At 42.9% G+C, this 26,394-nt stretch overlaps 1 protein-coding gene and 1 pseudogene across 2 annotated transcripts in view; both read right to left on the bottom strand.

The window, feature by feature from the left end:
* Nucleotides 1–20,298, bottom strand: part of PTPN9 (protein tyrosine phosphatase non-receptor type 9) — an 83,562-nt gene extending 63,264 nt beyond the window's left edge. Inside the window, exon 1 of one of the 2 annotated variants that reach the window (XM_042941368.1) lies at nucleotides 20,101–20,298. In XM_042941368.1, coding sequence (XP_042797302.1) covers nucleotides 20,101–20,163 — 63 coding nt within the window. In that variant the 5' untranslated portion in view covers nucleotides 20,164–20,298. The remainder of the gene's footprint in view (nucleotides 1–20,100) is intronic. The other variant, XM_042941367.1, reaches the window with a different exon arrangement.
* LOC122221772 lies at nucleotides 451–1,247 on the bottom strand (annotated as a pseudogene).
* Nucleotides 20,299–26,394: the final 6,096 nt, after the last annotated feature.

Raw genomic sequence — 26,394 nt, 5'->3', positions numbered from 1 at the left:
GGGAGAGAGAAAATCCCAAACAGGCTCCATGCTGTCAGTGCAGATGGAGAGCCCACATTTTTATCCATTTGTTATACGCCTCTAAAAATGTAGGTTTCACAAAATTAAAATCTGAAAAACCTAAAATTCTAAAGAGAATACAGATGCTAGTATTTTTTACAGAAACCCTCAAAAGTGACATTCTGGGGGCGCCTGGGTGGATCGGTTGGTTGAGCGTCTGACTTTGGCTCAGGTCATGATCTTGTGGTCTGAGAGTTCAAGCCTCTCATCGGGCTCTGTGCTGACAGCTCAGAGCCTGGAGCTTGCTTTGGATTCGGTGTCTCCCTGTCTCTCTGCCCCTCCCTCGCTCACACTTTGTCTCTGTCTCTCTCTCTCTCTCTCTCTCAAAAATAAACATAAAAAAATTTTTTTTAAGTATTAACTAGTATGGTTGCACAGAATTCTCCATTGAGTATAGATGTTCAAATCACATACACATGTATAAAGAAAGTGGAAGAGGGCACAGTCAAAAAGATAATAGAATGGTGGTTCTGACCTAAAGGAAAAGTGCCAGGAAAGTCACTGCCCAAAAGGCCTGTTAATAAAGCTAAGGCTAACAAAAAGGGCTCTGTGAGAACCGTCTAGATCAACTCCTCTTCTTCCATTTCTCTCTCTTTTTTTTTTTCAGTGAGGCATTTTCTTTGCACGTACGTATTACATCCCTAAAAAAAGAATCCCAGGATTTTCCCTCCTGTGTGTTTTTGTCTTGCTTCTTCATGGTCCATGATGCCAGCTGAGGCTGTCAGTACAATGAAACCAAACTGGCAGGGCGGGAGCAGATTATTCTGCCATTTTTCTAGATCTTTGACTTGTACATCAAACCTGGAGCTTGTTTAACTCCACACTTGTTTAACCTGCCTGTGAGGTTCACAACAATTTTCCCAGCTCTGTGATCATTGATGATTTCAAATTCGCCAATGTAACCATGCTTCATCATCACAGTCAGAAATCGGATGATGACTTTGGAGCAGGGCCTAATAAGAACCTGGCGTTTGGTTTGCCTCTCTTTTCAGCATTGTTAATGCTCTTGAGAGCATCTGCCAGGACATTCATGCACACCATTATGGCAACACGGAAAGATGGCAGAAAGAGAGATCTTCCATTTCTCTATCAACAAGTATCATCTTCAACTTGAAGAGGGGAAGAACAAGCCTTGTGGAAAGCAAGAACTGAAGCTCAGAATAGAACCCCTGATTATTCCAAATCAGTTCAAGTCTCCAGACCTGCAAAACCTAACAATCCTGAGAATCCCAGGGGAGCCTGATGAACATCTGCTGCAGAACCTTAAGGATGAGCAAGGTTATCAAAACCTGAGAATGAGCAAACATGGTCCTAATTCCAAAGAGGGGATGTCTACTGAGGGTTACAAAAGTTCCCAGTCTCTGACATCAATCCCCAGTAGACTGTACAATTTATCTTTCTTTTACATGCATACACACCTAGCTTAGCCAACGGGTTTTTTTGTTTGTTTTTTAAGTGCGCTTTGACCTTTTAGAAAGGGGAGTAGTGATTATCAGAAATGATTTACTAAAAACAAGTCTTTCAAGAAAGAATACAACTAGACTGAAAAAGAAAGGAACAGAATATTACAGTGCTGCTCAAAATGAAGTCCGCAGCACTGGCCTCACCTAGGAGCTTGTTCAGAAATGCACTCTCAGGCCCCACCACAAACCTGCTGAATCATAATCTGTTTTAACAAGATCCCCAGGTGATTCTTTTTTTTTGTTTTAGTGTCTATTTATTTATTTATTTATTGAGAGAGAGGGGCAGGGGGAGCCATGCGAGCAGGGTAGTGGCAGAGAGAAAGGGAGACCAAGGATCTGAAGCGGGCTCTGCGCTGACAGCGAACTCACAAACCATGACATCATGACCTCAGCTGAAATCAGACACTTAACTGACTGAGCCACTAGGTGCCTGCCCCCCTCCGCCAGGTGATTCTTATATATGGTAAAGTTTGAAAATCACCAATACATGGAAGAGATTTACATTTCAGCAAGGCATTTGACAAGTGTTTCATGATATCTTTGTTCACAGTGAGATTTCCTTCTATTAATTTGTTATATTTATTTGCTTGGCAAAATATTAAGCAGTTGACACACTTATTTTTTTTTTAATGTTTATTTATTTTTGAGACAGGGAGAGAGAGGGTACAAGCAGGGGAGGGGAAGAGAGAGAAGGAGACAGAAGACCCGAAGCAGGCTCTGTGCTGACAGCAGACAGCCCAACACGGGGCCCGAACCCATGAACCATGAGATCATGACTGAGCCAAAGTTGGACGCTCAACTGACTGAGCCACCCAGGCGCCTGACACACTTATTTCTCATAATAACCATACAAGGTAGGTATTATTATCTGTAACTTACAGATATTAATACTAGCAAAGATTAAACAGCACTATCTGCCAAGCACTGTTCCAAGGACTTCATATATATTAACTTATTTAATCCTTATAACAACTCTTCATGGTAGGTAGTATTTTTACCCACGTTTTACACGTGATGAAACTGAGGCAGAGTGAGTTTTAAGCACCTTGCTCACACTCCAGCAGAAATTTGTGGTATAGCTCTTAACCACTACTTTCTATAGCCAAGTATGCTGCCACAGTGGGGCATATGATAGCCCTGTGGGAAACTAAACAACTATACCCAAAGACAGTCCATTAAATTAAAAAAAAAAAAAAAAAAAATCAATAGGACTGGGGGGATGAATTTTAAAGGACACAAAAAAAATAAAAAGATATTAAAGAATTCCCTGAAATGAGAGAGACAAGTAGACTAATGTTTATTGAGAGCATACAGTATGCTGGGATGGGCCATAATCTAAAGCACTTTGCATTCATTTTCTATTCAACCATTCCAACAGGCCCGTTTGTAGGTATTAAGGCATTTTATATATAAGGAAATAGAGGCCCAGACAAGTTAAGAACCTTGCCATGTCACACCACTTGTGATGATATGACCAAGATTCCAAAACCAAATCCGACTCTAAAGGCCATGCTCTTTCCCTTGATTTGCTCTGCATCCATACCTGGCCTGGTCCCACTGTTATAAATGACTTAGATAAGATCACTGGGTCATGCTGACAATGTAAGAGGGCCTTTAGCTAAGAGAATAAATATATTTAAAAAAATTTTTTAACGTTTATTCATTTTTGAGAGACAGAGACAGAGTGAGAGGGGGGCGGGGCAGAGACAGAGGGAGACACAGAACCCGAAGCAGGCTCCAGGCTCCGAGCTATCGGCACAAACCCGACGCGGGGCTCAAACTCACGAACCGTGAGATCATGACCTGAGCTGAAGTCGGACACTCAACTGACTGAACCACCCAGGTGCCCCAGAGAACAAATATATTTAAAACAGAACACAGATCTAAAAGATCAAAACGGGATGGAACAATGGGCAAGAATGGTATTCAAAAGCAAGAGACTTTGGAGTCAGACCGGTTTGAATGCCTGATTCTACTTCACTGTTTAGAACGCAAGCAAATTACTTAATTTGTTTGAGCCTTAATTTCTATTCTATAAAACAGAAATTACACTTCACAGAATTGTTACAAGAGGAGAGAAAAGGTAATATTTGTAAAGTTCTTGGCACATAAGGCTTAACAAAAATGTTCACAAAATGCTCAGTGAACATTAAATCTAACAGAATAAAATTTATACAGGAAAAGTGCAAGAAAATCAATTTTAGAAACACCAGAAGAAATTTAACAGGAACACATAAGAAAAGACTTAGGGATCTTAGTTAACTTGAACTTATGAGTCAATAGTTTGCCAACACTGCCAAAAATTATTATGATTTTGGAACACATTACAGAAGCACAGTGTCCAAAACAAGTAAGCCCCAAACAAGGAGGCCATCAGACTTTATTTGTAAGACTGTCTTCAGTCCTGAGTGCTAAATTTTAAGGTTACCGGCAAATGAGAATCAATTCAGGAAAAGATCAGAAGAGTGAGAAGCTTTGAAACCACAGTAACTAGTCCCCTTCCTGGTTCTATATTTCTTCCTCTTCACACAATAGCAGTTACCTGTCAACTACTTCTGTTCCTCAATAACTAACACATTCCTCCCTTCATCTTTATCTCCCTCTCCCCCTCTCCCTCTCCACACACACACCTCAAATTCAATTTTGCCCATGTCACATGGATCTGAGAGGAGTGACTTGATGACTGCTAGCTCACAACTCTAGGACCTGGCATGTCAGAGCTGTTGTTAACCTGGCCTTCGCCTGTAGATTAGACCTGCTGCTGCTAGTCTCCACCAAATGTAACTAGCCTCTTGCTTTTTTCCTAAGATAAGCCCCACAACTTGTACTCTAGGTAACAGAGTCCTGTGTCTTTATCACATACTCAAGACACTGGAACTCTTCCTAAATGTCCATTACTCCCTGAAAGGGATATAGGTGGCCAGAGCACTTCATTAGGCAATGTCACACCTCACACCTCAGCCATTTCAAACTCATTGAATCAATACTCCCCAGCCTAAGGAGGCTCTCAGATAAACAAACTCAAGGGCAAACCTATTCATGTTCCTAAAATAGTACAAGTAGTACAGTTTACTGTACCTAAGAGGCCATTTGCAAACCTACAAAGAATGAAGCCTGCAAAAGCTGCCTGTAATCTGGCTGTCCTCACTGCAGCGCCCCATTTTCAGTTCCAATTAGAACTGGGCTCAGCTCCCTGGCAGGATTCAGACAGTAAAATCTGGTAACTCCTAGGTCCAGATTATCAGGGCAACTGACATTGCAGTAACACGAGCTTCCCTATGGAATAGCCCTGTCAAAGTTGGCAGGTTTTCCTGGCCGAATCAGAACAGCCTGTGTCTCCTTTCATTCAGTACTCCCTTGGAAGCCAAGCATGTCTCTAGGGAATGCCATCTGCAGGGGACATCAGATGTCTCGATGCCCTGTTGTTTTCAACCATGTAGACATTGTGGTTCAATTTCTATTTCTAAAGTAGGTACAGGCTCTGCTCTTTCTTTGGATGAGAGAAACCATGGTAAATGCTAGCGTTTTGAGAACTTTGCCTTACTGTTCCTTTACCAGGGAACAGTAGAGTTCTAGTCTAGAATCAGACAATACCTGGAGCTTTCATCCAGTTCAAACTAGTTCTATACTTACAGTTCTAGAGTCAATTTGTAAATCTAGGCCTTCTCTTCCTGAAGTGAGCCTGAGTATTTAAACCCACTTTTAGATGGTTCCCCTACCAACGCAACACCCTATTCTCTAGATCACCAGTTCTCAAATTTGAGTGTGCGTTTGGAGGCTTGTTGAATATAGATTATTGAACCTTAAGCCTAGAGTTTCTGATTCAGTAGGTCTAGGGTGGGAGTTGAATATGTGCATTTTTAAAAAGCTCTGATGGCATGCTCACATAGCTGGTCTGGAGACCACTCTCTGAGAACCACTGCTCCAGATCAATATTTCAAGTCACTCCCAGAACTATACTGGGAGTGGGGGTGGGGGAAGAGGAAGATGCTGTACAAATTGGGTCCATTTGCATCATAACATTCAGTGCTTTGTCCCACACAGAAAATTCCTTATTCTCCTACAGAGTAGAGTAGACCTTAACTGGATCTCACATGTGAAACATTCAAGAGCTTAAAAACAGACGACAATTTACATCCTAACAAATTATTAACATAGCTACATTCTGTAACTGAGAAATGGCACTTACATAAGCGATTCTAGGCTCAAGATCAGCAGCCAAACCAGAAGTGGAATTAACACCTATTCTCTTTCCTATGCCTCACCAGCTGCATTATTCACTAACCAAAACATTAAAACCTGTAAAGCAATTAGAATAGTGCTTAACCATTATTTTATGGTGGTAAAATATACACATAATATTTATCTTTTTTCCTTTTTTTAATGTGTTTTATTTTTAAGAGAGAGAGAGAAAGAGGGAGAGAGAGGGTGCACACACCAGCGGGGGAGGGCAGAGAGACAGAGAGAGAGAGACCAAGAATCCTTGACTCAGGCAGGGCTCCATCCTGAAAGCATAAGTCGGGACACTTAGCCAACTGAGCCACCCAGATGCCCCTACATATAATATTCATTATATTTACCATTCATAAGTATACAAATCAGTGGCATTAAATACATTCACAATGATGGGTAACCATCACCACTATCTATACCCAAACTTTTTCATCACCCCCAACAAAACTCAGTACCCATTAAACAATAATCCTCTTTCCCATCTTCCCCCAACCCTACTGCTCTACTTTCTCTCTATAAATTTGCCTATTCTAGTTACCTCATGTAAATGGAATCATATATTTGTCTTTCTGTGTCTGACCTATTTCAATAAGCATAGTGGGTTGTTGGTTTTTTGTTTTTTTTTTTTTTTTTAAGATTTCATTCTTAAGTAATTTCTACACCCAACATGGGGCTTGAACTCACAACCCTGAGATCAAGAGTCACCCGCTCCACTGACTAAGCCAGCCAGGTGCCCCAATAAGCAGTGTTTTTGAGGTTCATCCACATGGTAACATATATCAAAATTTCATGTCTTTTTAAGGCTGAGTAATATTCCATTGTATGTATATAACACATTTTGTTTAACTATCCATCTGTCGACGGACACTCAAGTTGCTTCTACCTTTGGGTTACTGTGACTGATGCTATGACATGGACATACACCTAGAAGTAAAATTGCAGGGTTACATGGTAGTTCTACCTTTAATCTTTTAAGAAACCGTCAAACTGTTTTCCACAGTGGCTTCACCCTTTTACACTCCCACCAACAATACCAATGCTTGTTATTTTCTGTCTTATTTATTTATTTACTTATTTAATGTTTATTCATTTTTTGAAAGAGAGAGAGAGACAGATAACAAGTCAGGGGAGGGGCAGAGAGAGAGGGAGACACAGAATCCGAAGCGGGCTCTGTGCTGACAGCAGCGAACTCAGGAACTCAGGAACTGCTGGGCTGTCAGCACAGAGCCCGACGCGGGGCTCCAACTCAAGAACCTCAAGACCATGACCTGACCCGAAGTTGGACACCTAACTGACTGAGCCACCCAGGCGCCCCTATTTTCTTTCTTTTTAAAAAAAAATTATAGCCAGAGGCACTGGATGGCTCAGCTGAGTAAGCGTCGGACTTGGGCTCAGGTCATGATCTCACAGTTCCTGAGTTCGCTGCTGTCAGCCAGTCAGCACAGAGCCAGCTTTGGATTCTCTGTCCCCCTCTCTCTGCCCCTCCCCCATTTGCACTCTCCCCCAAATAAATAAATATTTTTAAAAATTACAGTCATCCTGGGGTGCCTGGGTGGCTCAGTCGGTTAAGTAACTGACCAGCTCAGGTCATGATCTCACAGTTTGTGAGTTCGAGCCCCGCGTCGGGCTCTGTGCTGACAGCTCAAGAGCCTGGAGCCTGCTTCCGATTCTGTGTCTCCCTCTCTCTCTGCCCCTCCTCCGCTCGTGCTCTGTCTCTGTCTCTCAAAAATAAATGTTAAAAAAAAATTTTTTTAAAAAATTACAGTCATCCTAATAGGTAAATGCTTAGTCACTATTGTTATCACAAGTTTTGACATGGGCTTTTACCAATATTTGTAGCACTATAAGGACAGCACGATAACAATTAGAGGTCCTGACTAGAGTTTCCAAGCATTATCATTCAAAACACAAATTTCCAGTTGCTTCTAATTTTCTCACAAAATCACCTCCAAAGCTAGCATTTGCTTAGTTTGATATCAGCTATGAAAGAAAATGATGTTTTGGATCGCTAAAGAAAAAAAAAAAAAAAAGATGTACAGTTATGTTTTTGAAAACAAAAGTATACTGGAAATCCTGTATATTTTAATCTTGCTAGCTGTATCACTGTTAAGTCCCTAACCTCACTAGAAATATTTTCTCATCACTTCAGGGGTTTTCCTGGCATGGAAGAGCTACACTGAGTGAAACAAACGGCTTTTCCCAAGTAAAGCTTTTCTGATGCTTGTGTATTATGTTTGAGTCTCCAGGTCTTCCTCTCGGTAACTCTTTTTCTTCCTTTATGAATCTAAGAGAGAAACCTGTGAGTATAGAAAGTGAAAGAAGGAGAAAAAAAATTTTTTTTTTGTTTTTAGGAAAAATTTTTCTCAACTTTTACACTTGGCAAGAATTGAGAAATAAACTCTAGCTTAAGTGCAGCCAAAACAAGAGCAAAGTGAAGGTATCATGGAAAAAAACTATTTATTTATTTATTTATATTTTTAGGTTTATTTATTTTGGGAGAGAAGAGCATGAGAGGGGCGGGGGGCGGGGAGAGGGAGAGAATCCTAAATAGGTTCCACGCTCAGCACAGAACCCAACGCGGGGCCCAATATCCCACGACCTTGAGATCATGACCTGAGCCAAAATCAAGAGTCAGCTGCTTAACTGAATGAGCCACCCAGGCGCCAGGGAAAAACAATTTAAAAAGCTACAGTTTCAGGGGTGCCTGGGTGGCTCTGTTGGTTGAGCATCCGACTTCGGCTCAGGTCATGATCTCATAGTTCGTGAGTTCGAGCCCCGCGTCGGGCTCTGTGCTCACAGCTTGGAGCCTGGAGCCTGGAGCCTGCTTTGGGTTCTGTGTCTCCCTCTATCTCTGCCCCATCTGCACTCATGCTTTGTCTCTCTCTGTCTTAAAAATAAATAAAACATTTAAAAAATTAAAGAAAAAAAAAGCTACAGTTTCATCCTAGGATGTATATTACATATGCTTCTCCATTATGCTGATTATAATACATGAAAGATTAAACTTTATATATAAAAGACTAAAGACTGGCTTTATAAAGGCAAAGGGGAGACCTATTAACATTCTGAGAGGTACAGCCAGAGACCTATATGAACCCCCAAGTTCATTAACCCCATTAAAGCATATAATTTCTTTCATAAATAAATGTACAATAACCAGCTGGTAACAATGCAGCCACTTCTCTGTAGGAAAACTTGGGAATAGCAGAAACCAGGAATCTTCAACCCCCAAGTGCCGAGAGAGCTATTTCTGGTGTATATGTATATAGGTGTGTCATACATAGAAATATGTCGGTAAAACAGACGAAGTTTATTAGAACGAGCACCGCATTTAATCAGAGTTTGTGTCCCAGTGCTGCCTCCTTGGTAAATTACTGAAAGCCTCTGAGCATCATCCCAATTATCACATAGACAATCATCCTGAGCAAAAGAATACCAGTTTCGTGGGTTGTGTGAGGAATAAATAATTTCAACATGCTTTCACTCATTCCTCAGCAAATGTATTTTGAGTTCTCACAATGTGCACTAAGGATATAGAGACAGAGATCCTGCCCTCACTGGGTATAAGAGGGCCTCTTCCTTGGTGGGTACCCCACAATTCTAGAACTGCTTAGAACTAGAGGGCAACTCCTCAAAGACAGAGAGCCCCTCATCCATGCTGATCAAGAACTTGGTACACAGTAGACAATTATGATTGCTGAATGAACAGATTTTCTGTTTATAATCTGTAAAACCTTCCTCTTGGCAGACATTAACATGAAAAGGAAGATACATAATAATCACCTCACTCACTGGAGGAACAGAAGCTCAGAAACACTTAGAGGGGAAAGCAAAAATGACACCTCCCATTATCATTACATGGCAGGGCTCAGTAATGTTCTCCTTGTCACATAAAATCCCTCCCATCCCTGAAAACCCCTGCAAATGGCTCATTTTATCGATACTCTGTGATGGTTATGCTATAAAATAAAACACAAGAGTTTTTCACTTTTCAGTACATAAAGTTAATCCCAGAAATCAGTATCTGGGGACACATATTTGAATAAATACTAAATGTGTTAACCAAAGACCTATCTTCAACTAAAAAGCAGGAATTTGTATCTCTGTTCCTAAGAACTACAAAATTCCTTCAGATATAAACTAGGGTTCCTCGGGGAGCCTGGGTGGCTCAGTCAGTTGAGCGGATGACTGTTGATTTTGGTCATGACCCCAGGGTCGTGGGATGGAGCCCTGCATCAAACTAGGTGCTGAGCATGGAGCCTGCTTAAGACTCTCTCTCCTCCCTCCCTCTCTCTCTCTCCCTCCCCCCTCCACCCCTCTCCTCTGCTTGCTTTCTCTAAAAAAAAAAAAACAAAACTAAATTACAGAGTTTCTCAACCTTGGGACTATTGTCAGTCTGGGTCTGATAATTCTTGGTTGTGGTGGGCTGTCCTATACATTTATAGATGTTTCACAGCATTCCTAGCCTCTACCCACCAAATGCCAGTAGCAATTAGAGAATTGTGACAATCAAATGTATCTCTAGACATAGACATTTATTTGGGGCCGAGAGGGCTGTTTTGAAATCATCCTGGTTGAGAACCACTGAGATAAACCATGGAATGAGTATGTTTTCACAAATGCTGTTTAAGAAAGATAAGGAAGATGGAGCACCTGGGTGGCTCCATCAGTTGAGCATCCAACTTTGGCTCTGGTCATGATCTCACGGATTGTGAGTTCGTTCAAGCCCCACGTTAGGCTCGCTGCTGTCAGCTTGTCAGCAGAGCCCACGTGAGATCCTCTGTTCCCTTCTCCCTTTGCCCCTCCCTCACTTACAGTCTCTCTCGAAAAATAAATAGAATATTTTTTTAAAAAAGAAAGATATAGAAGATAATATAAACTGTTACTCTTCGCACTCCACAAATGAGTCATTTTTAGATCAGATGACCTTTAAAGTTTTATCTGGGAAAAAAAAAAAATAAAAAAGACAATGCTGACCAATGCACCTAAAGGTAATCTATAACCAAGAAAGATTAAATAAATCAGTGAACTAATGAATGGTGCAGAAAGTGATAACAGCATAAAATCAGCGGCAGGTATCCCCACTACCATCTTCTAGATACATTACTCATGCATGGTAACTGTCAGAAGTCAGGCAATCTTGAAATCCTCTATCTCATTGCTACAAGGTTAAATTCTTAATTATTCTTCCTTTACTTACCTGAAAAAAAATTGTTTGGTGTTGCAGAAAGAATAAGAATACTATTAGCACAACTATTTACTGAGCGTTTTGTAACTGTAAGGGATGTTACTTATTTAAATTAATTAACGTTTCCTAAAAGTTCCTTAAAAAAGGAAACCAAAACAAACTCAAAAATATAAAATAAAACTGGAGCCACAAAGGAAGCTGGGGATTCCTGAAGTTTACCTAAGACTTATTGCTATTGCCATCATCTCCCAAAAGGCCCAGGTTTCACTTGCAAATAGTTCTGTTTAGAAAAAGGCTAGATTTTAATTAATTTTAAATACTGGGATCTCAGCATTTTTAAAAAAAATTTTTTAACGTTTATTTATTTTTGAGACAGAGAGAGACAGAGCATGAACGGGGGAGGGTCAGAGAGAGGGAGACACAGAATCGGAAACAGGCTCCAGGCTCTGAGCTGTCAGCACAGAGCCCGACGCAGGGCTCAAACTCACGGACCGTGAGATCATGACCTGAGCCGAAGTCGGCTGCTTAACCGACTGAGCCACCCAGGTGCCCCAGGATCTCAGCATTTTTAAAAATTTTTTTAACGTTTATTATTTGAGAGAGAGAGGGAGAGAGAGGGGGGGAGAGAGAGAGAGAGAGAGAGAGAGCGAGCGAGCATGCGCAAGCAGGGGAGGGGCAGAGAGAGGGAGACACAGAATTCTGTGTCTCAGCCCTGAACCGCCAGCAGAGCCCGATGCTGGGCTAGAACCCATGAGATCATGACCTCAGCTGAAGTCAGTTACTTAACCGACTGAGCCACTCAGGAGCCCCTCAGCATTTAATAACATAATCCCACACTTATATAGTGCATGCAGCACTTTTTACAAGATGTTATTGATTTTAATGATAAAAGAAATATATGATCATTGTAGAGAACCTAAGACTATTTTTAAAAATATTATTTTAATAATGATGTATATCATTTAATTAATGATATATATAAAAGCAAATACAAACGTAAAACTTAGCCAGTTCAAGGAATGAACAAGTAATTTACGGATTAATGTCCCTAGACACTTCAGTACTAAAGTCATAGACAGCTCTCTTTAGAATCCACCCATCAATTCTGAGAATTCTGGTTTCATAAGAATTCCATAAAGCTAGTCATTTCTGTGCCACCTGTGCTGAATAAAAGACAAGAACTATGCATGTGTGTTTTGGGTGGGTTTGGTATTTCAGAGGAAACCAATACATAAAACAGAAACGGTCTTTCCTAGAGAAAAATGGAATGCTTTTCTTAGAATCAGAAACTAAAGAAAAAGTCACCTCTAACCTGTTTTGTTCTCATCATTTCATAATCTAGATCTAAGAGATAACCAATCCTTAATAAACAAACCACTCTTCCCATGGGCTCTACGGCATCTCAGTCTCCCACCCCTGCTGCCTATCTCATGCCATTTCAGTTAGTTACTCAAGAGGTCTTTTCAAAGTCAGACATGAAAGTGCTCCTTCCAGCAGGTATAGGCCCTCCAGCACTGAAGAATACAGGCTAAAATACCTGTTCCAGGAACATCTGCTCCTACTCCGGAGGAAGAGGAATAAAAAACAGGGACTATTCCAGTGGCCAGAAAGAGCAACCAAGGAGCTCTTGTACAGAGGCATGCACAGGTGGCAAATATGATAATGACTGATTTGGAAAAAGGAAATATCCCCAGTTTTGTGAGACATCGAGGCGGGTGGTAGAACAAGCATGAAATGGCTGTAACTGGCACTGTAGGTTTTAGCATATGAACAGAGGACGATGGCATCTAATTTTTTTTTTAATGTGAATTTTTGAGAGAGAGAGAGAGAGAGAGAACATTTAACTTTTACCTCTGTGAAACAGTTCAGCTCCTTTCCAAAGGAAGTGTCTTACTTTTCAATTCATTAATTGAATTGAACCTGACTAAAAGTCAGGTTCCTAGAGAAAACCTCCAGGTTCCTTAACATCCACAAAAGTGAAGTCCAAGGCCATTGATATGCTCAGAAATTTTAACAGAGTAAAATTCTCACATCCAGATGAGATTTCACCTGATTGTTAATTACAACATCATTAGTTACTGGCAATAACGAAAATAATGAGAATTCTTCATCTTTCCGCTCTCTGGAAGGCCTCTACTTAATGTTATGAATCATCTGGTCCTTGACGTATGGATACTTCTGGGGGGACAGATGACATTTAGCACAGGACATGTGAGGCTGTGGGAAAAGGGAAGTTCTTGGCCACAAGAACCGGGACAAAAACCCTTGCCCTTGGGAAAAATGCCAAAAATCTCTGAAGTCCACTGCAAGGCAGTTAAATTTTTAGCTTCAGATGATCCCTGTTATAAGAACACAAACCACAGCATAGAATTAGAATAGGTTTTTGAAAACTATGTGATAGAGTTACAAGATAACTATTTTCTGGCATTCATATGAATCCATGCTAAGTGATAATCCCCAGGGTAAATATAAATATTTTTCTCCCTTGGGATTAGTTTAAGCTAACTTGGCTCTAAAATCTTTCACTATTCAAAAACAGAGAATATTATGATAAAGGCTAACTTTACTGAGTGCTTACAATGTAAGCACTAACTTACTAACTTCACAATAATGCTCTGAACAACATTAACTCTAAAATAGAAATTTTCTTTAGAGGCTTTGAAAATAAATATTAGATTATTTGTTACAGCAACTTTAAAGAAATTCATGAATTATTTTTAATGTGCAAGAAGCATTATACAAGTTATTAAAACCAACTTTGGTCTAAGATGAAAATATGCGTGGTGCCTGGCTGGCTCAGTCAGTGGCACACATGACTCCTGATCTTGGGGTTATGAGTTTGAGCCCTATGTTGGGGGTAGAGATTATTTAAAAATCAAATCTTTTTTTTTTTAAGTTTATTTATTTTTGACAGAGAGAGAGAGCGCGCGCACGTGCGCGAGCGAACGTGAGCTAGGGAGGGGCAGAGAGAGAGGGAGACACAGAATCCAAAGCAGGCTCCAGGCTCCAAGCTGTCAACACAGAGCCTGATGTGGGGCTCGAACTCACGAACTGTGAGATCATGACCTGGGCCAAATTCAGACATTTAACCAGCTGAGCCACCCAGGCGCCCCACTTAAAAATCAAATCTTAAAAAAAGTAAAACAAGAATTTAAGATACAAAACAGATGAACATAAGGGAAGGGAAGCAAAAATAATATAAAAACAGGGGCGCCTGGGTGGCTCAGTTGGTTAAACATCCGACTTCAGCTCAGGTCACGATCTCACGGTCCGTGAGTTCGAGCCCCGCGTCAGGCTCTGGGCTGACTGCTCAGAGCCTGGAGCCTGTTTCAGATTCTGTGTCTCCCTCTCTCTCTGACCCTCCCCCATTCATGCTCTGTCTCTCTCTGTCTCAAAAATAAATAAAACGTTAAAAAAAATTTTTATAAAAAAAAAATAATAATAATATAAAAACAGAGAGAAAGGGGAGCCTGGGTGACTCAGTCAGATAAGTATCTGACTTTGGCTCAGGTCATCGTCTAACGGTTCATGGGTTCAAGCCCTGCGTCGGGCTCTGTGCTAACAGCTCAGAGTCTGGAGCCTGCTTCAGATTCTGTGTCTCTCTCTTTCTCTCTGCCCCTCCCTGACTCACACTCTGCCTCTCTCTGTCTCTCAATAAATAAACATTAAAAAAATTAAAACAAAACAAAACAAAGGGAGGCATACCTTAAGAGACTCTTAAATACAGAGAACAAACTAAGGGTTGCTGGAGGGGTGTTGAGTGGGGGATGGGCTAAATGGGCAAGGGGTATTAAGGAGGACACCTGTTGGGATGAACACTGGGTGTTCTATATAAGTGATGAATCACTAAATTCAATTCCTGAAATCATTATCACAAAAATAAATTAATTAAACAACATAAAATAAAAATATGCATAAATGCATAAGTACTTTAGAAAACTACTCTGTTCTTTTCAGAGTTTATTTATTTTTGAGAGAGAGAGAAAGCGCACATGGGAGGGGGGAAGGGAGAGAGAGAGGGAGAGAGAGAGGGAGAGAGAGAGGGAGAGAGAGAGGGAGAGAGAGAGAGACAGAGGATCCAAAGCAGACTGCGAGCTGACAGCCCACAGCCCGATGCGAGGCTCGATGCAAGGCTTGATTCAAGGCTCAAGAACTGTGAGATCATGACCTTAGCAGAAGTCCGACGCTTAACTGACTGAGCCACCCAGGCGCCTTGAAAACTATTCTTCTATCCTATTAATCACTACTGGGAAATCCATGTAAAATCAAGACCCTTAAAAGCTGTAATTTCTGAATTTGAGTATCCTTAGAATCCTAGGTGAGTCTTTATTTTATGGTTTGATTACAAAGAGAGAGTTCTCACAACTTATGCGCAAACAGATGTAACTCAGGGAGTCCCACTTAAACTTTCTGTAGGTTTTAGACATAGAACAGATGAGTAAGAGACCCCCTTTTTTATCCCCCCCTTCAAGAAACCCTTAATTATCTTTCAAGTTAACTATAATTCAAAAATTATCAACTTCAGGTCAAGTTACAAATGTTAGTATATGCTCTGGCAAAGTGAAATTAAGACAATTAGTAACATAATAAAAATGAAGACTAATGCTGATATGTAGAAATTACCCTTCACACTGCCAAACTTATAATTTTGCCAGCCCATGAAGAAAGGCTTTTATATGTACATATTAACATACAAAACACCTAGCTTTTTAAAGTTTGGAGATGGGGCGCCTGGGTGGCTCAGTCGGTTAAGCGGCCGACTTCGGCTCAGGTCACGATCTCACTGTCCGTGGGTTCAAGCCCCGCGTCGGGCTCTGTGCTGACTGCTCAGAGCCTGGAGCCTGTTTCAGATTCTGTGTCTCCCTCTCTCTCTGACCCTCCCCCGTTCATGCTCTGTCTCTCTCTGTCTCAAAAATAAATAAATGTTAAAAAAAATAAAAAAATAAAGTTTGGAGAGATACTATTCTTCATATTTGGTTCCATGAATAGTTATTTCTCCTATACAAAAGCTAAAGAAGATATCAAAAAATTAAATTTTTATTGTGACCACACCTCAAAATGGAGAGTTTGTCAATCCTATCTTAGGGAACACATTTTTTCTCAAGAGTATTTTCATCACAATTTCTTGCATAGACTGTGTATGTCTCTGTTGGCAATAGGTCTGAGTAAAGGTCTTCCAAAATTTTTCTTCTGTGCAATTTTTAAACCATATTTTAAGACACATCATCAAAACCAAATACACATATATCAATACCCAAACCAACAAAATTAACTATTATACATGCATGCAGACATCTTAGTAAGGTAACTAGCTGCTTCATGAGAAGTTATGTAGTATAATTCAGGGAACATTTGCAGTGGAGGCAGAATAACCCAGAACTGGGTGGAAATCATGGCTCCATTGCTTGCTAGCTATGTGACCTTGGGCAATTTCCTTCTCTCAGTCTGAGTTTTCTTGTTTGCAAAATGAGGTAATAATTCCAATCGTATGAGGATTAATCGTATGTGAAATGCCCAGCGCGGAGCCTGACTCAAAGCAGAAACTCAGGAAACAGTTACTGTTATTACCCTGTTGCTATTCATGTAAATTTATTAAAGGCAAAGCTCACTTTTTCTTGTAACTCAATTGTAAGCTCTGTTAATTACTGGGAACTGAAAAAATAAAGGCAAGAAACATCAGAGTTACAAATGAGAATTTGATATATCAGTTCAGCACATGCCTAGATAGGAAATGGGACTACAAAGCAATAATGATGACCTTCAGAAGTATATGTAAAAATGAACAATGTCCTTATTTTTACAAGCCCCTCAGAAAGGAGATGATGCTGTGTTCTATTCATGTACCGAACTACTCTTTGTTCCACAAGTATTTCCAGAATGTCCATACACTAAGTGCCAATCATTATGCTAGGCGATGTGCATATGGCGATGGGCAAAAGTAGACACAGTTCCAACCCTCATGGAGCTTCCAGTCATGCAATCCCACAAATAGTGTAAACTTGTGAAAAGTGATATAAAGGACAGTACATGGTACTCTAAGAGCCAGTAACACAGATCTAACTTAATTGGGGAGATCAAGGCCTTCCTGAGGAAGCAAAAGCTGAGGATGAAGAGAGAGTTAACAGTGGCAGGTGTTCCCAGACAGGGGAAAGCAGTCTGTACAAAGACCCTGTACCAGGAGAAAACAGCAAGACTGCAGGACCAAAAGGCCTGTGTGCCTGGAGGAAAGATGAGGTGTGAGAATTAGCTAGGGCTCTAGACCACACTCAGGGCCCATGCATTGTAGATCATACTCAGGAGTTGTTATATCCCAAGAGTAATGAAAAGCCACTGAAGGGTTTTATAAATGCTTCTTTTAGGGGCAGGGAGGCAGACTGGAGACACAATGAGATTTTCAATTTGCTTTTGCCTTCTGGAATAAGAGTAAGGAATGCAGATGATCAGGTAGGAAACAAAAGTTCTGTAAGGATACATTTAACAACAGCTTGGGGACTAGGGTGATGGTGATAGTGGAAGAAGTTGATGAATTCGAGAGATATTCAGGAAAATCTGATGATGTGTAGTGTACAGGGCCTGAGGGAAAGCAAAATGTTCAAGAAACTTCCGGGTTTCTGATTCACATGACTATATACAAGAATATACCATTCAGGAGAGATCTGCTCCAGAAACATCTTTAAAGCAGTTAGTTACCTACCCCCCAAAAGGACCTAAATGCATAAATGTATTTCATTTTCGCCTGAATCTGTGTTAACCTAGCGTGATCCTTTACTTATAAGATTCCAAAAGATTGGTATTTCCAAAAAGCAAATTGACCCTCAAAAGGATAAGATGTTTCCAACACTGAAGATATCTGAAAGATTCTGCCACAAGCTTTAAAATAAGTTCTAAAATTGGTTTGAGGGGCACCTGGGTGGCTGGGTTGGTTAAGCATCCGACTTCAGCTCAGGTCATGATCTCAAGGCGTTCCTGAGTTTGAGCCCCTGGTCAGGCTCTGTGCTGACAGCTCAGAACCTGGAGCCTGCTCTGGATGATTCTGTGTCTCCCTCTCTCTGGCCCTCCCCCCGCCTCACGCTCGCTCGCTCGCTCGCGCGCGCTCTGTCTCTCTCTCTCTCAAAAATAAATAAAACATTAAAAATTTTTTGATAATAAATAAATAAAATTGGTTTCAGCAATGGGGCAGCATTATGAAATGAATGTGTCATATCCCATGATCACTACTTAGATAAGACCAACATGAATTTGCGGCTGCTTAACATAGTCTAAATAAATCATAACAGTGAAGAGTGCTCTTATGTGATATTAAACTATGAAATTTTACAATTTCATTACAATCACAATAATTGGAACTATGCTACTACTTTTATGTTTGCTTCAACATTTTGAAATGCTTGTAGAAAACCTGACATTTTGTAGGAAAAGGTATGATTTTAAAAACCCACATACCTTCTTGATCTTAATATAAAAATATTTTACTGTTACCATCCAGTCCTTACTAATGCCCATCACGTTTATTCACTGTAAAAGATTTTCACTAAATACAAAGATTTTACTAAACACTATAAAAGTATATGCAAATACTCTATACAGAGTAAAGCACTGACTTTATCAATACTTGCTTTCCTTGGTTTTAATTTTTTAACTTGCAACCTAATCCCATTTTCATAGTGGAATGCTAATGTCTTTAAGTCATAGAAACATAGAAACTCTAAATCTGACTAATCCAAGGAAAAGAAGTGAATGGGTTTTGCCTCTTTAAAATCAACACCACAACCTTAGTACTGAAGTAATTCCCTAATTCTGGAAGGACAGGCTCCTTGGCCACCTGCTTGCACTAGGCCTTGACTAGCATTTTATTAACACTCAACTGCAGATACCAGGATGTTACCACTGCTCCTACAGAGCAGAATTTTTTTTTCCTCCCATGCTGATTTTATCTCAAGGCGTGAAAAGGCAAGATAGTGGTTTGAGGCCAAATGTGAAAAATGTCATCTCCGCAAATAAGGAGAAAAGTCAAGAGCTTTTTAAAAATCAGGTCTTAAGCCCATTAACTAATACTAGTTTGTAAAATCGGACTGTCTCCACCCTAGAGACTGTGCTACCAAATGTGGTCCTTGGGAATAAGGGCTGAAGGGCCTGAAACGGGTTACCGGTATGGTTCATCTTTTTCTTATTTCAGGTTTTCGTTTTTTTAAACATGAAATCAGACTATGGCTATATTTGAGCATAGCTAAAGCCGGGTATGGGCAGTGCCAAGGAAGAGATAGCGAAAGTCTTTAGGGTTCCCAATCTCAGCTAGCAGATTTTCCAATCTTCCTCTGAAGGAGTGGTCCGTGTCTCCCCAAAAGGAATGTGGGGGAGGGAAAGATACAAGGGCCCTGGGCTTTTCCCTTACCCAAACCCCCAGAATGACACCGCAAACCACTTCCTCCTGGGAACTGAAGGTCATAAGCTTTAAGGGACAATGGAGCTCAACATAGGCTCCAGAAAGATGGAGACAGCGAGATGAGATGGGAGGGTGGGTAGGGAAGTGGGGGTGAGGGGATGCGCCCAGTTTGAGAGCGCTGAATAGGGCGGTCCAGGCCAGGGGCTTCGGGTGCATGAGGCCTGGATCTTCCAGAATCTGCCCAAGTAGGCCTGCCACAGCCCTGTGAGAAGCCCGAGGGGCTCATCTGAAAATCTAGGGCATCTACGTACCCACTGCCTATCACCACTCTCCTCGGGTGGGGAGATGTTGCCCACAGGAATCCTCCCCCCAAACGGGACTTTGCCTGTCCTTAAAAAAACCACAAACCCTTAAGGAAAGAAGCTGAACATTTATAGGGGTGGAGGGCCCGAAGGCAAGTAGGTGTTCAGCAAACGTCGGGGGTCGAGGGTGGTGGGAGGGAAAGGGAGGCCCCCCAGTCCAAGGAACTTGAATTACCACCAGGATGGGGGGAGGGGGCGATCTGAGGCCCGTAAGCCTAAGGGACCGAAGAGGCCGGGAGCTGCGTCCCGCGGCGTCCCCCGGGTCGGGGGCTGACGGCCTGGGGCGCGGTCGCCGGGGGAAGGGGCACCCGCGGGCCGGGGGCCGTGGAGCGCGCGGCCTCCGCGGGCAGAGGCCGGCCTAGGCCTCGGGGGTCCGGACACACCCACCGCCGCGGCCGCGGCCCCGCTTACCTGCTCCTCCTCCGGGGTCAGCTCCGGCGCCATGTCGGGCTGGGGCGCGGTCGCGGGCTCCATCCCGCCGCCGCCGCCCGGCCGACCGAACGCGCCCGGGAGCGCCGAGAGCCCGGTGCTGCCGGCCGACGCTTCCGCGTCTCCGTGCCTCAACAGCCGGAGGCCGGCTCGCGCATGGTGGGGCCGGCGGGGCCGGGCGCCCGCGGCGGCCGCGAACGCCGCTCCTGTCTCCTGAAGGAAAAGCTCTCACAACTGTCGCTCTCTCCGGGCGGAAATCCTTTTTTTTCTTCTCTCCTTTCCCCGCACTCCCCCTCTTCTCCCGGAAAAAAAAAAAAAAAAAAAGGTGCCGGCGAAGAGCTAATAGCCAACCGGGATTTAAAAAGGAAATACGAACTCAAGAACTTTCTAAGCCCAGAGTGGAGGGTCTCGGCGGAAATTTCCCGAAGGCCGCCGGCCTCCTCGGCGTCTGGCTCCTCCGGAGCGTGAGGCGGAGTCCTCGGGGATGCGGGCCCCGGCGACCTGCGCGGCGGCCTCTCAGTCCCGTTCCTCAAAAGCCGCGGCGGCGGGAGGGAGGGAAGAGGGGAGGGAGCGAGGAAAAGGCGCCCCCCTCCGGGCTCAGGGCCAGCGCTGCGGCCGCGCCGCGTCCGCCCGAGCCCCCCGCGGCTCCATTGAGAAACTGAGCGTCTCATTCACAAACAGGCGGCGGGAGGGCCGGCCGAGCGCGGACGCTGTCCGGGAGGGGGAGACAGAGAGGAGCCCAGGCGGGGGAAACAGGGGGCGGGGGAGGGGAGACCGGAGGGACCGGCGCTGGGAGGGGCTTCGGCGACTCCGGGCTGCGAGGATGGGGTACGAGGAAGAAAGGGGCGTGAGTTTTACGGTTCAGTTCCGTGGAGGAGGAAGAGAATACATTCGTTTGAAAACGAGCTGCTGTCGGGCACCTCGCCGGGGTTACTTGCTGCTGCCCCGTCGTGTGAGGGACCCACCAATCCTCATCTGTTTCCATGTCACTTGCTGACTGGAAGACCCTGTAAAGGTTGCCTGCGACGTCCAGGAGGTCTGGTGAAGGAACAGACCCTGCTCTCACTTTCTCTTTGTTGCGCGTATTCTGTAATCCATAACCAGGATGGCTAATTTTAGTCCCTCACAAAAGCAGCATCCGATTTCAAACCTGATGCCGGAATTACACAGCCTTTGCAAACCTTGGGTTTTCACTTGGGCAATCACAGCAAAGAGCGTGAAGGGTGTTACAGGACAGTCTTGGGATCCGTAGGAGAGGCACAGGGAAGGCAGGGCTGGTCTAGTATGTTGTTGCATCATTTCAGTCCAAAAAGAAATATTCCAAAAGGGATCCAGCTAACAAGCCACAGCTAGTCCTAATGGCTGAAGCCCTGGAGAGCTAGGAGAGACATCCAAGGGAGAGGTCTTCAGACAACAGAGGAAGGTGCTCTGGCTTCTGATGCTCCTTCGAGGATTTCAGAAGCAACCACTGACTTCATCTCATTTCTGCATCATTAAAATAAGAACTTCAAGTTGCCCTTGGTTAGAAAAATGTTGTGCACTGACTCGTCACGATTTCAGATCCATGTTTTGGAACAAAGTTATTTGTGGTTTTAATTTGTTTTGATGAAATTGTTTTGAAGTTTGGTATTAGGACGTTCTTATCGAACTCTTGCACCCGGAGTAAAGAGGACCATTACGTCACTGACACCATAGAAACACCAGTGGTGTCCATCATGTGATGGACTTTTAAACTTTAAAAACCAGGAGGTTTGAACAGTAACTCTAGATTGTTCAGTTTGGACAAGGCTACTCTTTGCTGATCTAAATAGGTTTCCAAAGATCTTGAGACATTTGCTCCTACTGTGGCCTACTCTTCGTCAGCAGTGGTGGTAAGCTGTGCAGCAGTCTGAGGAAGAGAAGGGACATCTGTTCCTGCCTCGGCCAGGCTACTCCTTGTAGGCAGTGGCACAAGATATGTAAATGTTCTGAAGACATAACCTTCAGAGCAGCCCCCTTATGGCTGCCAACCATAGCCTGATAGCCACATGCCCCAAGCAGGGAGGGACCTACGCTGGCAGCTGACACCTCGCTTTTAGTTGGACTCTACCAAGAACCAACTGGTAGAAATGTACACATCATCTAAATTTGGACTTTCATTCATCTCTTTCATCGTCCCTTTGTCTGCAACGATAGTGTAATTAATCTATCATTGGTTTAGATTATGCTATTTCTTTATTGACTTAAGAGATATTATCCTGTGTGCTACTGGCTTGTGAAATATTATTATAAATTATAATTCCTGCAGTGAACCTGTGTTAAATTATTGGCAAAGATAATGTCAGTTTCTGAGCATAATTTGCCATGAATAAAACAAGAAACCCCTGGAACTTGGATCTGTTTCTTCTATCTCGGGTTATTTGCACCAATAAAGCTGACTCTTGGTTGAGTTCATCACCCCATACAAGAGTTACGGTTTCAGTATTGCAACCGGATACCTCTCTGGAAGGCAATCTATTTATTAAACAAGTATATTTTCATGCCAAGCACTGGATTTGCCAACCCCAGTACATACTGGGGTTACAACAATGAACAACACAATGGTCTCTTCCACATGTAAGGATATGGAATGATCCCTGAGTTATATTGTGAAGTAGAAACAACAAGACTCGGGGTGCCTGGGTGGCATCCGACTTTGGCTCAGGTCATGATCTCACAGTTTGTGGGTTTGAGCCCCGCATCAGGCTCTGCGCTGACAGCTTGCTCAGAGCCTGCAGCCTGCTTCAGATTCTGTGTCTCCTTCTTGCCCTCTGCCCCTCCCCCGCTCGTGCTCTATTTCTCTCTTTCTCAAAAATAAATATTAAAAAAAATTAAAAAAAAAAACAAGACTCAAATAGTGTACATAATGATATCATTTGTACAAAAAAAAAAAAAAAGAACATATAAACTTATTTATAGGTAGAAAGGGTTTGGGAGGATACAGAAGAAAGATCACTGGTTAGGGTGCCTGGGTGGTTCAGTTGGTTGAGCGTCCGACTTTGGTCATGATCTCATGGTCTGTGAGTTTGAGTCCTATGTCAGGCTCTGTGCTGACAGCTCAGAGCCTGGAGCCTGCTTTGGATTCTGTTTCCCTCTCTGCCCCTCCCCGGCTTGCACTGTGTGTGTGTGTGTGTGTGTGTGTGTGTGTGTGTGTCTCAAAAAAAATAAACATAAAAAGAAAAAAAGAAAGAAAAAGGAAGGAAGGAAGGAAGGAAGGAAGGAAGGAAAAGATCACTGATTTGATTGTCTTTCAAGAGGAGAAGCCAGAGTCAGGAGAACAGAAGGGAAAGAGGGACTTTTCCCTATATGGTCTTTTGCACATTTTAAGTTTTTGGTTTTCTTTTTTTGCTAACTTTTTATTGAAGTATAACATACATACAGAAAGGTGAAGCATACAGCATGGTGAATTTTCATAAACTGAGCACACCCATATAACCAACACACAGATCAAGAAATAGAACATTCCCTTGGGGCACCTGGGTGGCTCAGTCGGTTAAGTGTCCGACTTTGACTCAGGTCACGATCTCACAGTCTGTGAGTTCGAGCCCCGCGTCGGGGTCTGGGCTGATGGCTCGGAGCCTGGAGCCTGCTTCAGATTCTGTGTCTCCCTCTCTCTCTGCCCCTCCCCCGTTCATGCTCTGTCTCTCTCTGTCTCAAAAATAAATAAACGTTAAAAAAAAAGAAATAGAACATTCCCAACTTGCCAAAATCCCCCTTATGTCCCCTCCCAGTCACTACTCCTCAAGAGTAATTACTATTTTGGCTTCCAACAGCGTAGCGTGTTTAAATCTTGCTGTGGATATATAATCTCCGCCCCCCCCCCCAAATTTAAATAGTAACTTAAATATAGTTTTTCTCCCAGAGCAGGCGAATGGCTCTAGAACTAAGCTGGAGTAGGAAATAGCGGGACCTGAGCAAGCACACACTGCTGAGTGTACACAGGAGAAGTTTTGCCTAGTGATTCTCAGGACACCGGGGGTCAGTGATTTCTTCAAAGTCACACAGCTAGCTAATTAATTAGTGTTGGGCTAGAACTTGGATCCAGGCATTTAAAGTCCTAGTACAGGGATCAGGTGAAGAGAATTAATAAAGGGAGAGGTTTGGGGCTCCTGGGTATCTCAGTGCGTTAAGCTTCTGACTTTAGCTTAGGTCATGATCTCACGGATCCGTGGGTTTGAGCCCCGCGTTGGGCCCTGTGCTGACTGCTCAGAGCCTGGAGCCTGCTTTGGATTCTGTGTCTCCTCTCTCTGCCCCTCACCTGCTCTCACTCTGCCTCTCTTTCAAAATAAATAAACATTAAATTTTTTGAAAAATTAAGAAAAATAAGTAAATAAAGGGAGAAATCTAACAGAGTGAGCTAGGAGAGAAAACTCAGCAGTGTTTTCAGAGGCACAGCTGTGTGTGTGGGCGTGTGGGTGTGTAAGAGGACAGCTCTCCAGAACTGCTGCCTATCATAGTCCTAACAGGACAACGTTTGGAAGTTTCTGAGCAGACACAGGGGTAACAAAACTAAGAACAAGGGAGCTGGCTGGATTTGCTTTCATCAGTAATCCTAGGAGAATCGGAGTACAAAGGCTTGCCTTTAACTGCACACTTGAACCAACAAAATCAAGTATGGTACTATCTGTTATCATAGTCAATCAAATCTTAGGGATGCCAAATGGTTTCTAATAGCAAATGATTGGAAACAACATAATGGTCCATCAATAGAAAACTCAGTAATGAAATTACAGTACACACATACACTGAAATACTAAGTTCACATTTGTGTCCCTACCATGTGCCAAGCACTGTTCTAAATGACTTCATCTAATCTCACCATCACAGCATGAGATAGCTGAAATTATCATTTTGCAAAAAATATAAAGGTAGATCCACATGTATTGACATAGCCTCCTCAGATTTTTTAATGCTTGGCTGCAGGGCCTCGGGAGGAAGGTGAGGATAGGGTTGGGCAAATATAGGTGACAGACAAAAATCACATTTTTATTAAATTAACATGAACTGAAATCTGAAAGTAAAAAATAAATTACAAAGAGGAATATTGGCAGGAGGGGTGTTATGAATTGCACTTTTGGTTTTTACATTAATTAATTAATTAATTAATTAATTAATTTTTGAGAGAGAGAGAGACAAGGAGAGCACATGTGTGTGAGTAGAGGAGGGGCAGAGGGGGAGAGACTCTTAAGAAGACTCCACACCCAGGCCCAGAGCAGAACCCGACATGGGCTCAATCTCAGGACCATGTGAGATCATGACCAAAACATCATGACCTGAGCTGGAAGTCAAGAGTTGGATGCTTAACTGACTGAGCCACCCAGGCGCCCCCTGTTTTTTGCTTTTAAAGCAAAGGGTTCAGGTCTCTGTCTAGAAACCTTATCCTCCCCTTCCTCCCACCTTCTTCACCAGACAAATCTGACTCATCCTTAAGGTCTCAACTCAAAAGTCACCTCCTGGGGCGCCTGGGTGGCGCAGTCGGTTAAGCGTCCGACTTCAGCCAGGTCACGATCTCGCGGTCCGTGAGTTCGAGCCCCGCGTCAGGCTCTGGGCTGATGGCTCAGAGCCTGGAGCCTGTTTCCGATTCTGTGTCTCCCTCTCTCTCTGCCCCTTCCCCGTTCATGCTATGTCTCTCTCTGTCCCAAAAATAAATAAAAAACGTTGAAAAAAAAATATTAAAAAAAAAAAAAAAAGTCACCTCCTCAGCAAGATGGTCATTGGCTACTCCCTACACTGAGACTCCCTGTTGCTCTCTCTCACAGTGCCCTCTTATTCTTTTATCAGAGAGCTGATCACTGTTCCTAATTGTGCCCTTGTTTCTACGTCCATCAGCCTAGTCTCTGCTGCTCTATGAGACAGTAAGCTCCAGAAAGTCAGGAACCACTTGTATCTTGTTGGCCCCTGGCCCTTCAGTATCTAGAGCCTAGTACCTAGTAGGCAGGCCTTTCTAAATCTATTGAATGAATCAATCAGTGAAGACAACCACCTTCAAAAATAAATAATAAAGGGGCACCAGGGTGGCTCAGTCGGTGAAGTGTCTGACTTCAGCTCAGGTCATAAGTTCACGATTTGGGAGTTCAAGCCCCACATTGGGCTCTCTGCTGTCAGCGTGGAGCCTGCTTCCCTCTCTCTCCCTGCCCCTCCCCCACTCTCTCAAAAACAAATAAAAACTTTTTTAAACATTTTTTTAAACAGGGGTGCCTGGGTGGCTCAGTAAGTTAAGTCTCTGACTTCAGTTCAGGTCATTATCTTACAGCTCGT

Source organism: Panthera leo, chromosome B3 (genome assembly GCF_018350215.1).
Source record: "Panthera leo isolate Ple1 chromosome B3, P.leo_Ple1_pat1.1, whole genome shotgun sequence".
Classification (NCBI taxonomy): Eukaryota; Metazoa; Chordata; class Mammalia; order Carnivora; family Felidae; genus Panthera; species Panthera leo.
The sequence above is the reverse complement of the archived record's forward strand: the minus strand, read 5'-3'. Positions and strand labels throughout refer to the sequence as shown.